The 16390-nt window shown below is 68.2% G+C and overlaps 2 protein-coding genes across 2 annotated transcripts; one reads left to right on the top strand and one right to left on the bottom strand.

Moving 5' to 3' along the window:
* Positions 1-1158: 1158 nt before the first annotated feature.
* Positions 1159-6335, top strand: SPC24 (SPC24 component of NDC80 kinetochore complex). The gene is made up of 6 exons (XM_044995083.1): positions 1159-1308; positions 4205-4404; positions 4724-4868; positions 5047-5139; positions 5415-5491; positions 6048-6335. Exons 2-6 carry the CDS (start codon positions 4239-4241, stop codon positions 6152-6154), a joined length of 588 nt encoding a protein of 195 aa, XP_044851018.1. The 5' UTR covers positions 1159-1308; positions 4205-4238; the 3' UTR covers positions 6155-6335.
* On the bottom strand, positions 6259-15891 carry KEAP1 (kelch like ECH associated protein 1). Its single transcript, XM_044995081.1, has 6 exons — positions 15778-15891; positions 12041-12685; positions 9305-9990; positions 7510-7715; positions 7043-7219; positions 6259-6965 (listed from the first exon to the last, which is right to left on the bottom strand). Exons 2-6 carry the CDS (start codon positions 12581-12583, stop codon positions 6799-6801), a joined length of 1779 nt encoding a protein of 592 aa, XP_044851016.1. The 5' UTR covers positions 12584-12685; positions 15778-15891; the 3' UTR covers positions 6259-6798.
* Positions 15892-16390: the final 499 nt, after the last annotated feature.

Here is a 16390-nt window from a genome sequence, read left to right as displayed (position 1 = left end):
GCCACTTGGGCAGTTCTGCGGGAGGGGGGGTCCTGCAGGCCTGTCCCCCCAGGTCTCTCTCGCTGCCTCGCAGTATCGCCAACCCCAACTGTTCAAAACTGCGCCAGGCGATTGGCTTCCAATCACGAGCGGCTGTAAAAGTGCTGGGGCGGGGGGGGTGGTATTTGCCAATGGCCTGGGGTCAGAGCTGGACGACGGCCTGTTCCTCGAGCCCCAGACCCGGCCCGGGCCCACGGGGCAGCTGGAGCCGTGAGAATCGCCAGAACCCGGCGCACTGCCCAGGCCACGGCCGAGCTCCCTGCCCCGCCGGCGGCGCCACCCCCCGACACGCCGCCCAGGCCACGGCCGAGCTCCCTGCCCCGCCGGCAGCGCCACCCCCCGCCCGGCCACACACTGCCCAGGCCACGGCCGAGCTCCCTGCCCCGCCCGGCCACACACTGCCCAGGCCACGGCCGAGCTCCCTGCCCCGCCGGCAGCGCCACCCCCCGCCCGGCCACACACTGCCCAGGCCACGGCCGAGCTCCCTGCCCGGCCGGCGGCGCCACCCCCCGACACACCGCCCAGGCCACGGCCGAGCTCCCTGCCCCGCCGGCGGCACCAACCCCCGCCCGGCCACACACTGCCCAGGCCACGGCCGAGCTCCCTACCCCGCCGGCGGCGCCACCCCCCGACACACCGCCCAGGCCACGGCCGAGCTCCCTGCCCCGCCGGCAGCGCCACCCCCGCCCGGCCACACGCCGCCCAGGCCACGGCCGGGGGCTGGGGGGGGCAGCTGCCCCCTGGGCCCACGTGGGCTGCTGGGGGGCGACGGCCCTTCAAGGGTCCCCAGGACTCTGCCCCAAGGGGCCCAGGCCCAGCCTGGGGGGGGGGGCGGGGGAGGGTCACAGCTCCCACTGGCCTCACCCCCCCCCCGGGCGAGCCACGTGGTCTCTTGCAGGGCCTGGCCACGTGGCTCTGCCATAGGCCCCGCCCCCGCGCTGCGCCGTGTTCTCTGCCGCCCCCTGGTGGCAGCTCGGGTGAAAACCGCTCCGCGCGGGGACAGCAGGAAGGAGCGCATGCGCAATGGGCAGGGGCGGGGTTAATGGTCCCCTCCTACTGCGCGTGCGTGAAGCCGCCAACCCCCGCCTCCCTCGGTCGTTTTTTTCAAAAGCGGCGCGAGCCGGGCGGGCGGGCTCCGATTGGGCGAGGCGGGGCGGCCAATCCCCGTCGAGCGGCGGCCGCGGAGGCCAATGGCCAGGCGCTGGGGGGGCGGGGCGGGGGTGTCTAGTTCCCGCCTCCTCGCCAGAGCGACCGGACGAGCGGCTGGAGGTGAGCGCGGGGCCCGGACCCCCCCCCCTGCCCCGAGCTTAGCCCCGCCCCCTCCCGCAGCCCCCCCGCGCCCCGGCCTTAGCCCCGCCCCCTCCCCCACAACCCCCCCCGCAGGGAGCCCGCCCGTGACTCCGACTCGCTCCTCGGGGCCCCCCGCGGGCTCAGCCCCCCCCACCGGGGCTCCGCGCTGCGGGCTCAGGCCGGGGCCGGGTCCGGTCCGGGCCGCCCAGGGACCCGCCGGGCTCAGGCGCCCCGAAGGCTCCGCCGCCGCCGCCTGGCCGGGAGCGGGGGGCCGGGAGCCGGGGGGGCCGGGAGAGGGGCCGGGAGCCGGGGGGGCGGGAGATGGGCCGGGAGCCGGGAGGGGGCCGGGAGATGGGCCGGGAGCCGGGGGGGGGCAGCCCCTGGGAGCGGCTCGATTTGAAGCGGCCGCGGGCACCTTCGCGCAGGCGAGACCCGGGGCTCGGCCCCCCCCCCCCCCGCCGGCCCCGCTCGGGCCTTGGGCAGCGCTGCGGCCGGAGCCCCCCTGCTCCCTCCCTCCCTCCCTCGCGCGCTGACCGTCCTGGGGCCGCGGGTCGCGCTTCTCCGCGGAGCTGCTCAGCCCCAGCCCGAGGTGCCCCGGTGCTCGGCGCTGCGCGTGCAGGGCAGCCACTGCCGGGGTGATCTCCAGTCAGCAGCATGCGGCTCCACGGGCCCCGCGTCCCCCGGGAGGCGCTCGGCGCTGCACGTGCACTGCAGCCCTAGCCGGGGTGATCTCCAGTCAGCAGCATGCGGCTCCACGGGCCCCGCGTCCCCCGGGAGGTGCTCGGCGCTGCACGTGCACTGCAGCCCTAGCCGGGGTGATCTCCAGTCAGCAGCATGCGGCTCCGCGGGCCCCGCGTCCCCCGGGAGGCGCTCGGGCTGCCAGGCGCACGTCCCCCGGCGCCCAGTGCAGCAGGAATGGTGGGAGACCTGGTCGGGCCTGTTCGCCTGGCAGGCCCCAGCTCCCAGCACGCTGCACTCGGGTGTTTGGGGCTGGCTGAGAGCTCACCCCCAAGCTGGTCCTTCTAGGCCCAGATTGAGCTGTCAGGAGAGGAGGTTTGGGAACAAACTGATAAATTAAACAGCAATAAGTCACCAGGATCAGACGGTTTGACCCAAGCGTCCTGCAGCAATTCACATATGAAATTGCAGAACTAACTGTGGTGTGTAACCTCTGGCTGAGATCCGCCTCGGGCCCAGCTCCCTGGTGGGTAGCTACGGTGATGCTGATTTTAAAGGAGCCTGGCAATTCCAGGCCAGTTAGCTTAACTTCAGCCCCAGGCCGATGAAGAGGAGACTGGTCAGACACACAGATGAGCCTGATTTGTGGGGGGAAGTCAGCAGGGCTTTTGGAAAGCGGAAGCATGGTGCCTCCCCCGCTGCTGGAATTCTCTGGGGAGCTCAACAAAGATGCGGACAATGGTGATCCGGCGGCTATAGTGTACCTGGACTTTCCGAAAGCCTTTGACAAGGTCCCTCAACAAAGGCTCTGAAGCAAAGTGAGCAGCCATGGGACAAGAGGGAAGGTTCCCTCCTGGATCAGTAACTGGTTAAAGAGAGGAACTAGCGTAGGAATAACTGGCTGGTTTTCAGAATGGAGAGAGGTAAATAATTGTGTCCCCCAGGGGTCTGTACTGGGCCCAGGGCAGTTCAACATATTCAGAAATGGTCTGGAAAAGGGGTGAACAGCGAGGTGGCAACATTTGCAGATGATACAAAACTACTCAAGATAGTTAAGTCCCAGGCAGACAGAAGAGCTACAAAGGGATCTGACAAATCGGTGACTGGACAACACAACGGCCAATGAAATTCAGTGTTGGTAAGTGCAAAGCAATGCACAGTGGAAAACATCATCCCAACTCTACCTACCAAATGAAGGGGTCTAAATTAGCTGGTACTGCTCATCCGCTCAGTGGGCAGCAGCCGTCGAAAAGCGAACGGGACGTTAGGAACGGGAGAGATAATAAGACAGAAAATATCCTGTTGCCTCTATATAAATCCCTGGGATGCCCACACCTTGAATCCTGCCTGCAGATGCGGTCGCCCCATCCCAAAAAAGAGATGACAGAATTGGAAAAGATGCAGAGAAGAGCAACAGAAATGATGAGGGGGACGGAGCAGCTGCCATGTGGAGAGATTAGCCAGGCTGGGACTGCTCAGCTTGGGGGGATCTGCGAGAGGGCTGTAAAATCACATGGTACAGGGAGAGTGAACCAGGAAGTGTTATTTACCCCTTCAAGAACTAGGGTCACCCAATGAAACTAACAGGCAACAAGCCTAAGGAAGTTCCACTTCACAGAACACACAGTCAACCTGCGGAACTCACTGCCAGGGGATGTTGTGAAGGCCAAAAGTATAACGTGGTTCCGAACAGTGTTAGCTCAGTTCCTGGAGGCTGGGTGCCTCAATGGCTGTCAGCCAGGATGGCAGGGACACAGCTCCCTGCTCTGAGTATCCCTAACCCTCTGCCTGCCAGAATCGGGGCCTGGTCAGCAAGGGGTGGCTCACTGGATAATTGCTGCTGAAGCACCTGCCGCCGGCCGCTGCCAGAGACAGGCTGGACCGTTAGCCTGACCCAGTCTGGCCGCTCTTAGGTGCTGACTTGCATTCACATGGCCGTAAAGCCGAGCCCTGGGAGACCGCGGGGCAGCGAGCAGCTGGGGGGAGTGAAGCCCTCTCCACAGTGATTCATCGTGGCCCTAGAGAGACCCTTGGTAGGGGGATGCTGCATCCCACCCTGGAGGCCTTTTCCACCTCTGCCATCTGTGGGGCCCTGACCGGAGCTGCCTCGTGGCTCAGGCCTGATGGGGCTGTGGGTAAAGGAACAGGATGGGACTGGAAGATGTGCAGGGTCTCACACCCGGCTCTTTTACCGCAGCGCCTCTGAGTGCGGGGAGCGACCGCCCACGGCCATGATGAACGAACAGATGCAGGAGATGGAGGAGGTGAGCAAGGAGCTGCTGAAGCTGCTGGCAGCAGGTGGGGCTGGGAACCTGCTGAAGAGAAGCCTGGACAAGCAGGAGACGATGTTTGACAAGCTCCTGGATACGCAGCTGACGGCGGCGCAGCTGGTTAAAGGTAGGTGCTGCCCCTCGGGAGCCGTGTGGGGTGTGGCCCCACTGCAGTTAACTCAGGCCCTCTCCCCAGAGGGGGGGGTGCTGCCGGCCAGGCGGCTCCCTGGGGTACGGTCCTAGCTTGGCTGAAACCCAGCCCGAGGCCTGCAGGCCTCGAACCATGGGGGGGCCCAGCGCCAGGCGGGACCCACTGACCCCCCCTGCAGGGACGCGGGGGGAGGGAGCCGTGTGGCTTGGCTGGGGTCACTCGGCGCCAGTCGGCCCCCTCCCCGTGTGGCGCCCCTAGCAGGGGCTGCGGTACGAAGGCTGCCTCCCCCCTGCAGATCTCCTCGCCACGGAGGAGACGGTGGCGCAGAAGCTCCTGGCGGGGGAAGAGGAGCTGCAGAGCAGCCTGCAGACGGTGCGGGCGACGGAAGAGGCGCTGCGGAGAGCCAGGGCGGACGACGCCAGCCTGAGGGCTGACAGCAGATATCCTTCCTGCCGGGAGCCCCGGCTCGCTCAGCTGCTGCCTGCAGCTCGGCAGACCCAGCGCGCTCAGCCCCAGGCCCGGGCATCTCCCAGGGCGGGTGGGCCTAGCCGGGCACCCGGTTCGGGGGGCAGGGAGGGGAAGCAGTCAGAGCCACACTTCCTTCACTGCCTGCCATACTGCCCTGCGGAGGGAGCTGGAGGAGCTGAGGGCCGAGCTCGGACGCCTGCAGGACGACATGGAGGACGACGCTGGCATGGTCAATTCTGCAACGTGAGCGCGGGGCGGGGCGGGAGGTGCCAGGGCCCTGCCGGCCGAGCCCGGGGCTCTGAGCTGTGCTGCCGGCCGTGGGTAACGGGCTGGAATATCGCTCTGGGGCTTGGGGTTCGCAGGCAGGCACAGCGCAGCCAGCTGCTCCAGGGGATCCCTTCAAGGGCCTGGCTCCCCCGCCGGGCCTGAGCCCCACCCAAACAGGATCCCGCCTGGGACCAAAGGCCACGTGCTGGGCCGGGCCGGCAGGGCCAGGTGCTAACAGCTGCATCCCACAGGTACATCGCGCAGCTTTATTACAAGATCAGCCGGATCGACTGGGACTACGAGTGTGAGCACCCGCACATCAAAGGCAGTATCCTTTGGGGGGGGAGGGGGCACCCGCACATCAAAGGCAGTATCCTTTGGGGGGGGAGGGGGCACCCGCACATCAAAGGCAGTATCCTTTGGGGGGGGGCGAGGGGACACCCGCAGATCAAAGGCAGTATCCTTGGGGGGGGGCGAGGGGACACCCGCAGATCAAAGGCAGTGTCCTTGGGGGGGGGAGAGGGGACACCCGCAGATCAAAGGCAGTATCCTTTGGGGGGGGGAGGGGACACCCGCAGATCAAAGGCAGTATCCTTTGGGGGGGGCACCCGCACATCAAAGGCAGTATCCTTTGGGGGGGGCACCCGCACATCAAAGGCAGTATCCTTTGGGGGGGGGGGGCACCCGCACATCAAAGGCAGTATCCTTTGGGGGGGGGAGGGGACACCCGCACATCAAAGGCAGTGTCCTTTGGGGGGGCACCCGCAGATCAAAGGCAGTATCCTTTGGGGGGTGGGACACCCGCACATCAAAGGCAGTATCCTTTGGGGGGGGGCACCCCCTGGCTAGCAGCCGCGTCTGTTTCCTTACCCGCCTCCCCCCAGTCCATCATGGCCCAGCCATCGCTCAGCCCATCAGCCTGGACAGCAGCCAGCTCTCCCGGTGCTTCATCAGCGACTACCTGTGGAGCCTGGTGGACACGGCCTGGTGACGCGGCCCCAAGCCAGCCCGTCTGGCTGCATGCGGGCGGGGGGGCGGGCGACTGAGGCCGGCTCGGGCCTCGCCCGCAGGAGGGAGGAAGGCTGGACCCCGGGCTAATCACAAAGGGATTTTTTATTCCTGTAACAATCAGCGTTTGAAATCATTAAAACCCAGGGCCCAGCTTGGGCTGGAGCAGGACTGGTAAGAGACACTCGGCTGGTCCGTAACTGCAGCTGCTGCCAACCCTGCTGGGGCTGCTCGTCCGTTTGCTCCCAGAGCCCTGGGGGAGAACGTGCCCCCGTCCCCGGGGCCTGGCCCAGCTGCCATGGCCCGGGGAGCCGAGCTGAGCTGAGCCGCCCTGCCTGGCCCGGGAGCCAGAGACTCCGCCGCGCTCCTTGGCCACCTCGCACAGGCTCCTCCCGAGGAGGGAGGGGGCTGGGAAGACCCCACGTTCCCATCTCCGAACTAAAGGGTGGGTGGGGAGGGGGGTGCACTGCTGGGAGGGGGGCAGCACTTCCCTGCCCCCACCCCGCTTGGCACTTGGCAAAACGCTTCCCCCCTGGAGTGGGAGCAGCAGCAGGGGCTGCCCGGCCCGGCTGGTTAACACTGACCCCTGCGCTGGGGGGTGAGGAGCCGCCCCAGCTGGGCGCAGCGCTAGCAGCAGTCGAGCTGCTGGTCCACCTGCTTGCGGCACGGCTCCATGGTGATGGCCACGCCCACCCCGCTGCGCCCGGACGTCATGCGCGTCACCTCCGCCCACGTGTCGCTGGCGGGGTCGTAGCACTCCACGCTGTCCAGGAAGGTGTGCCCGTCGTAGCCGCCTGCGGGAGGGAGAGGCTGTTGCCATCACTCGGTTCCCGCTGCCCTGCCCCAGCCGGAGCCAGGGCCCCCCACTCACCCAGCACGTAGATCTTGCCCTGGTGCACAGTGACGCCCAGCGCACTGCGCCGGTGCCCCATGGGGGCGGCGGAGGCCCAGGTGTCCGTCTCCACGTCGTAGCGCTCCACGCTGTGCAGCTGGTCCGTGCCGTCGTAGCCCCCCATGGCGTAGATGCAGTTGTTGAGGGCACAGACGCCTGTGGGAACACGGAGCGGCAGGGTGGGCGGGGGTGGGGGCAGCACGCCCCGATCCCAGCCAACGCTGGGGGGGCAGGGACCAACACCCCCCTCAAGCTGCACAGGCAGCAGCGGCTGGCTTAGGCCCAGCTCTGGCATCTGCTCAGGGGCCCTGAGACCCGGCCCCACCCCTGCAGGGCTGCCAGGCCTGGGGAGAGCCGGTGCCCAGCCCCCACGGCCTGCCTGGGGCAGGGGCAGGGCGCTTTCCCCCCCCCCCCCGCCAGCAGAAAGCCCCTGTCCCCTCGCTTACCCGCTCCGCTCCGGATGGTCTGCATGGGGGCGATCATGCGCCACTCGTCCCGCTCCGGGTAGTAGCACTCGGCCGAGCTGAGCCGGCTGGTGCCGTCAAAGCCGCCCACGGCGTAGAGGAGGCGGTTCAGCACGGCCACCCCCACGCCGATCCTGCGTGTCAGCATGGGCGCCACGAGCTGCCACTCGTCCCGCTCCGGCTCATACCTGCAGGGCCAGAGGGCACCGTCAGGCACCAGGGCAGGCCACCGGCCGGAGGGGTGCACGGGGAGCGGCACGGACCAGGCAAAGCTCCCTGCTCCCGAGCCAAGGGGCCGGGGGGGGGGGCGGGGCTGGGATGCTGTGCCACTGCCCTGGGGGAAGACCCTGGCCAAGTCCCGTCCCCTCTGGGTGCCTCTGGTCCTCGGCCAGCCTTTGGCTAGGCTGCGGCAGGGACTCTCCCGAGGCGCCAGCGCCATGGACGCCTGGGTCCTGCCCCTGGTTCATGGGGCCCAGGACTCCTGGGTCCCCATCCTGGACTCCGTCACTGACTTGTGGGGTGCCTGGGACGCCTGGGTCCCAATCCTGGGCTCCGTCACTGGCTTGTGGGGGGCCCAGGACGCCTGGGTTCCCATCCTGGGCTCCGTCACTGACTTGTGGGGTGCCTGGGACGCCTGGGTCCCAATCCTGGGCTCCGTCACTGGCTTGTGGGGGGCCCAGGACGCCTGGGTTCCCATCCTGGGCTCCGTCACTGACTTGTGGGGTGCCTGGGACGCCTGGGTCCCAATCCTGGGCTCCGTCACTGGCTTGTGGGGGGCTCAGGACGCCTGGGTTCCCATCCTGGGCTCCGTCACTGACTTGTGGGGTGCCTGGGACGCCTGGGTCCCAATCCTGGGCTCCGTCACTGGCTTGTGGGGGGCCCAGGACGCCTGGGTTCCCATCCTGGGCTCCGTCACTGACTTGTGGGGTGCCCGGGACGCCTGGGTCCCAATCCTGGCCTCTGTCACTGGCTTGGGGGGGGGGCAGGACGCCTGGGTCCCCATTCTGGCCTCTGTCACTGGCTTGTGGGGAGCCCGGGACACCTGGGTCCCCATCCTGGCCTCTGTCACTGGCTTGTGGGGAGCCCGGGACGCCTGGGTCCCCATCCTGGCCTCTGTCACTGGCTTGGGAGGGGGGCAGGACGCCTGGGTTCCCATCCTGGGCTCTGTCACTGGCTTGGGGGGAGCCCGGGACGCCTGGGTCCCCATCCTGGGCTCTGTCACTGGCTTGGGGGGGGGGGGCCGCCGGCACGCCTGGGCCCCCATCCTGGCCTCTGTCACTGGCTTGGGGGGGGCAGGACGCCTGGGTCCCCATCCTAGCCTCTGTCACTGGCTTGGGAGGGGGGCAGGACGCCTGGGTTCCCATCCTGGCCTCTGTCACTGGCTTGTGGGGAGCCCGGGACGCCTGGGTCCCCATCCTGGCCTCTGTCACTGGCTTGGGGGGGGGCCTGGGACGCCTGGGTCCCCATCCTGGCCTCTGTCACTGGCTTGGGAGGGGGGCAGGACGCCTGGGTCCCCATCCTGGCCTCTGTCACTGGCTTGGGGGGAGCCCGGGACGCCTGGGTCCCCATCCTGGCCTCTGTCACTGGCTTGGGGGGAGCCCGGGACGCCTGGGTTCCCATCCTGGCCTCTGTCACTGGCTTGGGGGGAGCCCGGGACGCCTGGGTCCCCATCCTGGCCTCTGTCACTGGCTTGGGGGGGGCCTGGGACGCCTGGGTCCCCATCCTGGCCTCTGTCACTGGCTTGGGGCGGGGCCCGATCGCCCAGGCACCACGTCACCTCTCCACGCTGTTGTGGTGGATGCAGCCGTGCGAGCCGCCCACGGCGTAGATCAGGCCGTCGATGACGCCCACGCCGATGCGGTTGCGGGGGACGCTCATGGGGGCGCAGGGCGACCACTGGTTGGTCATGGGGTTGTAGCAGTCGAGGGCGTTGGAGTCCATGTTGCCGTCGGGCGAGTTGTTCCGCCCCCCGACGGCGTAGAGCAGCCCCCCGACCACGCAGCCGGCCAGCCCGCTGCGGGGCACCTGCAGGTCGGCCAGCCGCAGCCAGGCGCCGTCGCAGGGGTTGTAGGCCTCCAGGTAGCTGAGCGACTGGCGGAAGTAGCCGCCGGCCGTGTAGATGAGCTGGCCCACCTTGGGGGCGCGCGTGGCCATGCCCTTGGTGGGCTTGTGCAGGGTGAGCTCCTGGAAGATCTGCGCCAGGTAGTCCTTGCAGCGGGCGTCCGCCTGCAGGAGCTCGCACTTCTGCAGCTGGGTCTGCAGGAAGTGGGGGGTGAGCGAGTGGCAGCGCACGGCCTGCAGCAGGGCCTGCACGTAGAGCCGCCGGCTGGCGCAGTCGTACTGCACCCAGTTGATGCAGGCGTGGAAGACCTCGGACTCGCAGCGCACGTTCAGCTCGTCCCGGCTGATCAGCGTCACCAGCTGGCAGTGCGAGAGGTTGAAGAACTCCTCCTGCTTGACCACCTGGGGGGAGAGGCCGTGACTGGGGGGCGCAGGGGGCAGCCAGAACTGCTACTGCCGGCTGCAGCCACTAGAGGGGGCTGCCATCAGAGCCCAGCTCAGGGGGTCCCTTTGCAGCCCCCCCCGCAGCTGCAGCCTCGCTCACCCCACGGCCCAACCCCCTTAGTGGGGCCTATGACCAGTTCCCAGAGACGCCCCCGACCTGATCCCTGGGCTCGGGGTGTGCAAAGACCCGGGTGAGCCCTGCGTGGGGGTGGGGCTGGGGGGCGTTTGTGGGACCCGGCTGGGTTGGAGGAGACCCGGCCCCACACGCTGGCTAGGGCTCGGGGCCCGGAAGCCGACGGAGCTGCACAGGGGAGGCCGGCAGGGGTCTGGGGATGAAGAACCCCCAAGGGCCGTGGCTGAAGCCTGGGGCCTGGCCCAGGGAGATTTGGATAAACCCAGCATGGAGGGAGCAGCAGCCCCCCGCAGGGCAGCAGGGCGCACGCGGGCAGGGGGCCCGGGGCGTGAGAACAGGGGTGTGTCCGGCACCCCAGGGCTGCCCAGCCCCCCCAGGGACCCGCGGGACGGAGCGTTCGGAGCAAGGCAGCCACCCAGCTGGGCCCCGGGGCGCTGGCCGACGGGCTCCCCGCCCGGGCAGCTCCTGCTGAACGCGCCTGGGCTCGACTCTTGTGGAGCGGCAGGGGGGAGATTCTGGGACACACAGGAGCCTTGCAAACCCCGCTGGAGGCCGAAGGGCCGAGACCGGGGCAGGATTCACACCTGAAGCCGTTTGCCCCAGCGGACACCGGGCGGAGCGAGGGGTCCCCACCATCTCAGCCCCACGGAGTCACTCCCTGGCAGCGCCGAGGGCCGGGCCAAGCCCTGCCAGGGAGCGAGAAGCTGAGATGGGCGGGGGGTGCTCAGCAAGCAGCTACGTGCAGCGGGGCGGCCCCCACCCAGCTCCGCGGGGAGATGAGTCACCCGCTCCGGCGGAACCTCCCTGGAGCCGGGTGCTGGGACCCAGGCAGCCAGCAGGGGCCGACCTGAGCCCGGGGGTGGCTGAGACCCAGGCAGGGCCGGGCAGGGGGTCGGCCAGGCAGGTTTGCCCTGCCCGGGGCTGAGGGAAGCCCCAGAGAAGGGTAAAGCAGCTGGGAGGCTGCCGCTGGTGAGCGAGGCCTGGTCAGGGAGTCAGGGGGCCTGGGCTGCAGCCGAGGGAGCTACACAAGGGGGGGGAGGTTGGCAGGACCCCAGCCCAGTTTCAAACCCAAAGGTTTTGGGGTGGTGCAGGAGAACTCCCCGCGCCCCCCTGCCGGTGCCATCTCCCGGCCCAGAGCCCAGGCAGGACGTGACGCTGCTCGGAACCGGGCTACGGACCCGCGGCCGGGCGGGCCGGGCCGGGCGACGGCAAAGGGAGAACTGGGACCCGGCTCCGTTCTGCCTCCAAGGGGAAGAGAGGTGGCCAAGGGGGAATTCGCTGATATTCTGACAGGCCGTGCAGGGACTCGGGCTTGGGACGGGGGTTACTGAGGGGTTAAATCGCTGCTCCAGACTGAATGCCTGGGCCCCTGTCGGGAGGCCGGGGTGAGGCCGGGTCTGCGGAGGGGCTCGGCAGCTCTCACCGGGCCTGACAGAGCCGGAGATCCAGCCCAGACGGACCCACGGCAGCTTGGCCGGGTGGAGCCCCGGCTCGGCCGCATGGCCCATGTCGGAGCCTTCGCTGCTCTGCGCCAACCGGGGGCCGTCCCGGGGCCGGGGGCTAAGGAGCCCGTCTCTGCTTGGGGAGCGCGGCCGGGGGCTGCTGCCAGTCCCGGCTGAGCCGCGCTGGGCCCTGCAGAGGGGCCAGGGCTGGGCCAGGCATGGGGCTCAGCCGGACCCACGGGGCAGAGCTCCGGGCGGGCAGCAGGAGGGCTGGAGCCCAGAGGCTCAGCCTCGGAGGCGGTGAGGCGCGTGGCCAGGCCTGCGGGAAGAGCGGGTCCCCCGGGGGCTCTGGCAGGCCGAGGGGCTCCTGCCAGGGGGCTGGAAAGCCGGGGGACGCAGCCCAGCCCACAGCCCCGCGGCCCCGCCCGCTCACCTCGCCGAAGTTCATGTAGATGTACTCGCGGGCCCGCTGGTGCAGCTCGGTGCAGCCGATCTGCTCGGCGAAGTTGGCGATGCCGATGGCGTTGCTGGGGTCCAGCTGCTGCACCAGGAAGTCGCAGCAGGCCTTGACCACGCTGTCGATCTGGTACATGACGGCGCCGTTCATGACGTGCACCACGCACTTCTCGCCCACCGAGATGGAGGCCGTGTAGGCGAACTCGATGAGCCGCTCCATCACCTTGGGGTGGATGCCCTCGATGGGCACCACCTCCATGGCCTGCTCCCGCAGCCCCGTGGTGAACATGGCCTTGAAGACGGGGCTGGAGGAGGCCAGCACCACCTTGTGGGCCTGGAAGTCGGCCGGGGGGGCGTCCTGGTAGCGCACCCGCAGGGTGACGTCACACAGCTGCTGGCTCAGGCGCAGCTGGTTCATGATGCCGAAGGCCTGCTTGGTGTGTTCCTCCAGGGTGTAGCTGAACGAGCGGTGCCCGTGGTGAGACGGCGTCACCTCCGCCTTGCACTCCGGCGCGTACATCACCGAGGCCGGCGGGGGCACATCGCAGGGGGCAACTGAGCTGGGGGGGGCTACGCCGGCAGGAGTCTTACTGAGCCCTGGGGCACCACAGCAATGCCACACCTGCACGGGGAGGGAGACACGGGGTTAGACGGGGCCCCCACCCCTCAGCCCAGGGGCCAGCCCGGCTCGGACCAAGGGGCTCTCTCCACACCGGGCAGATCCCTGTACGGCCAGCCGCAGCCCCCAGCGAGCCAGGCCAGGGGGGCCCCGAGGCTCCCCCTTGGGAGCTGCTTTGGCGGTGGTGGGTCTGAGCATGAACGAGGAGGAATCACCGGTAACGAGGGCCCAGCTCGGCCGCGGGGCGAGGTCTGGGCCACGGGCGCCTGGTGCAGCCGGGGACCCCAACAATCCAGCAGGGTCAGGCAAAGGGTCTGCAGGGCCGAAGCTCCCCCCCCAGCAGCCCCCCATGCCCCCCCCCAGCTCTGTGCAGCTGTAAGTGACTGGAAGCGAACCCAGCTCATTCCCCACTAGCCGGGCTCTAAACACAGACTCTGGACCCCAGAGCCAGCCCCTCCGATTGGCCCCCCCGGTGGGGGGGGTCACACTGACACAGTCACCGCCCAGAGGGGACCTGCCCCGAGCGCTAACACAGGGGGTTGTTTGGGGCTGGATCGGGGCTAGGGAGGCTGCAGATAATACTGGTAACTTCAGACCCCACCCCCCACGCCAGACCCCCTATTGCTTGGCTTAGACTCAGATCGGGTGGGCTGCACCTAGCGCCATGGGGCCTGAGACACAGCTTGGGGGGGTGGGACTGGGAGCTACCGTAATACATCTAATAACGTACAGCACCTAGCGTCGTGGGGGTTGGGAGCTACCGTAATACACCTAATAACATACAGCTCCTAGCACGCTGGGGGCTGGGAGCTACCGTAATACACCTAATAACATACAGCTCCTAGCACCCTGGGGGCTGGGAGCTACCGTAATACACCTAATAACATACAGCTCCTAGCACCGTGCGGCCTTGGCCATGGCTGGGGGGGCACCTGGGAGCTACCATAATACACCTAATAGGTAATAATTGGAGCTATACCAATCTCCTAGAACTGGAAGGGACCTCGAAAGGTCATCGAGTCCAGCCCCCTGCCTTCACTAGCAGGACCAATTTTTGCCCCAGATCCCTAAGTGGCCTCCTCAAGGATTGAACTCACAACCCTGGGTTTAGCAGGCCAGTGCTCAAACCACTGAGCTATCCCTCCCCCCCAAATGATGCCCACCTCCAAACACGCTGAGCATCCCCCTCACTGACTCACAAGGATCATTTCTGCTCTCAAGGTCTCTGTCTGTCCCATCTCCCGGCCCCAGATCTGCCCAGTGGTAATTGGCAGCCCGCTTGGGTTCGGAGCCCAGGCCAGAGGGCAGGATTTCCCCGTCTCAGCTAACCTCTGCCCTAGTCTGTGCACCATGGTAGCACCTGGAAACCCCGGCACCGTGGTGCCAGGTGCTGCCCAGGCTGCAAGTGAGTGACAGTCCTTGCCCCAAAGAGCTCACAGTCTTGACAGACATCAGGTGGGAGGGTAAACTGAGGCACAGAGAGGGGACGTGACTTCCCAAGTTCATCCAGCAGGCCAATGGCAGTGCTGGGGATGGAACCCAAGTGTCCTGAGTCCCAGCCCAGTGTCCTAACCACAGGTCATGCTGGGCACCTGGTGTCTATTAGATTCTGCTTTGTGTGCGGCTCCCCAGGGGAGCAGAACACCTGCATCAGAGCTCTGACAGGAACGTGGATCCCGTCCACCCCACTCAGCCTCTGCTGTCCTGGGGGCCCAGCGTGGCTCACAAACCAGGGGAGCATCCAGCACGGGCGCTGGCAGGGAGAGACCAGGCCTCTCATGCTTCAGCTCAAGAGAAATCTCCATTAGGTGTTAGCAGTGTGGGGCCTATGACACAGTTGAGCCAATCTGATGCCATCCAGCAGGGGGCAGCAGGCAGTGCAGGTCCCTGTTCCCCACTCACACACTAACTAGCACAGTACCATGACCCCCATTATAGAGATGGGGAAACCGAGGCACAGAGAGGGGCAGGAGTTTGCCCAAAGCCAGGAATAAAGGTCAGGAGTTCTGACTCCCAGCACCCCCTGCTCTAACCCACTAGGCCCCAGCCCCCTCCCTGGGCCAGGGCTGGAACCCAGGAGTCCTGGCTCCCACCCCCGAAGCCCCCTACCTGCTCCCAGGACAAACCCCCCAACAGCCTGGTGCATCACCCAGCCCGCACCCACCCAGGCCCGGGGAATTCGGGGGGGGGGGGGGGGGGGGGCAGCGTGTGGCAGGGGGAGCCCCAGCACCAAGGCAGCGTGTTGCAATGTCACTGATGCAGCCAGAAATGGAAAATATTAACCAGGCCGCGCCGCCCCCCCCCCCGCCCCGCGTGGGCAGCCCCCCCGGACCTGCCCAGGCAGCTGGGCATGGGGGGTTGTAAACAAGGCCCCTGCACGGAGGGGGGCAGGGCTGAGCCACCGAATCCCCCCCCCCAGCTCCGCTCCCACACGTAGGTATTTCGGGCACCTTCCCCTACCGGATGTGGGGAGAGGGGGGTTAACCCCAAATTCAGGAATAATCCCCCAGCAGCCAGGCACCCCCCCCCCCGGGAACCCGAAGGCTCCTGGGGGGCCAGTGGAGCGGTAACGAGAAAGGCTGCGGGGGGGCATAGTCTGGGGGGTGGGGATCCCCCCCAATCTAGGGACCTTCATTCGCCACCCCCCCCCCGTGAGAGCTACACATCCACCCCCTCCCCCACACGGTCCAATACACTCCAACCCCCCCCCCCCCCCGACAAACAGCTGGTTAAAGCTACCGAGACAAAGCGCCACCTGGGCCCAGACGGGGGGGTTCGGCCGCGACCCCCCCCCGTTTCTCCTTCTCCCGCTCCCAGCTCAATGGACCCCCCAAAATTCATCTCAGGCCCTCGCTCCCCCTCTCAGGATTTGGGGGTCTTACCCCCACATTTCCCGGGGGGTCCGTGGCATTTCCGGGGGGGGCCAGGCTGGGGGGGGCTGGGGATCCTAGTGCAGACGGGGGGGATTCCCCCCTCTCCAGACTGGGGGGGCAGCTGATGCCCTGCCCCGGAGCCCGGCTGGGGGGGTCCCCATGAGCCCGGGGGGGGCGGGGAAGAGGGGGTCCCCTCTCGCCGGGGGGGGGGGGTCCACTAACCCAGCCATGGCCCCGGCCACTGCCCTCCTAGTCCGCCCGTTCGTCCCGGCCGGTCCCGGCTCGGCTCCTCCATGGCGCAGGCTGGGGCTGGGGGGGGAAGGAGCGGGGTGGGGGGGGGCGGGGAGTCACCATGACTAAGCAGAGCCCGGCCGCTGTCAGAATAAGAGTCCCCGGGTTCCCCGCCCCCCCGGCCGGATGGAACGCGGCGGCCCCGGCGTTCGGGTTCGAGAACGCGGCGGGGAAGCGGCGCATCCGCTCCGGGGCGGGCTGAGCGGGGAGCGGGGAGCCCGGGGGCCTGGGGGGAAGGAGGCCGGGATATGGGTCCCCCCTCCCCGCCTTTCCGGCACGCCCCTCCCCCCCCGTGTTGGGGGGCGGGCGTCGCTTGTATCCCCGTGACGGGCCCCCTCGCTGGCCGGGCCCACGGCCCACGCAGCTCCGGGCTGCTAGGAAATCACCGGACTGGGTGCGGGTGGCGCTGCCCTTCGCCCTCCCCGGGGAGATGCACCTGGAAGGGGACTTTGTACCCGGACAGGGAACGTGCCCTGCAGCCAGGCGCTCCCAGGATCCCCTGCTCTGCCCCCACCCCCGGCCCTTTCACTGGAGGGGCTCAAAT

The sequence above is a fragment of the Mauremys mutica genome, chromosome 20, assembly GCF_020497125.1.
Source record: "Mauremys mutica isolate MM-2020 ecotype Southern chromosome 20, ASM2049712v1, whole genome shotgun sequence".
NCBI classification, from domain to species: Eukaryota; Metazoa; Chordata; order Testudines; family Geoemydidae; genus Mauremys; species Mauremys mutica.
This window is presented reverse-complemented; position numbering and strand designations above follow the sequence as displayed.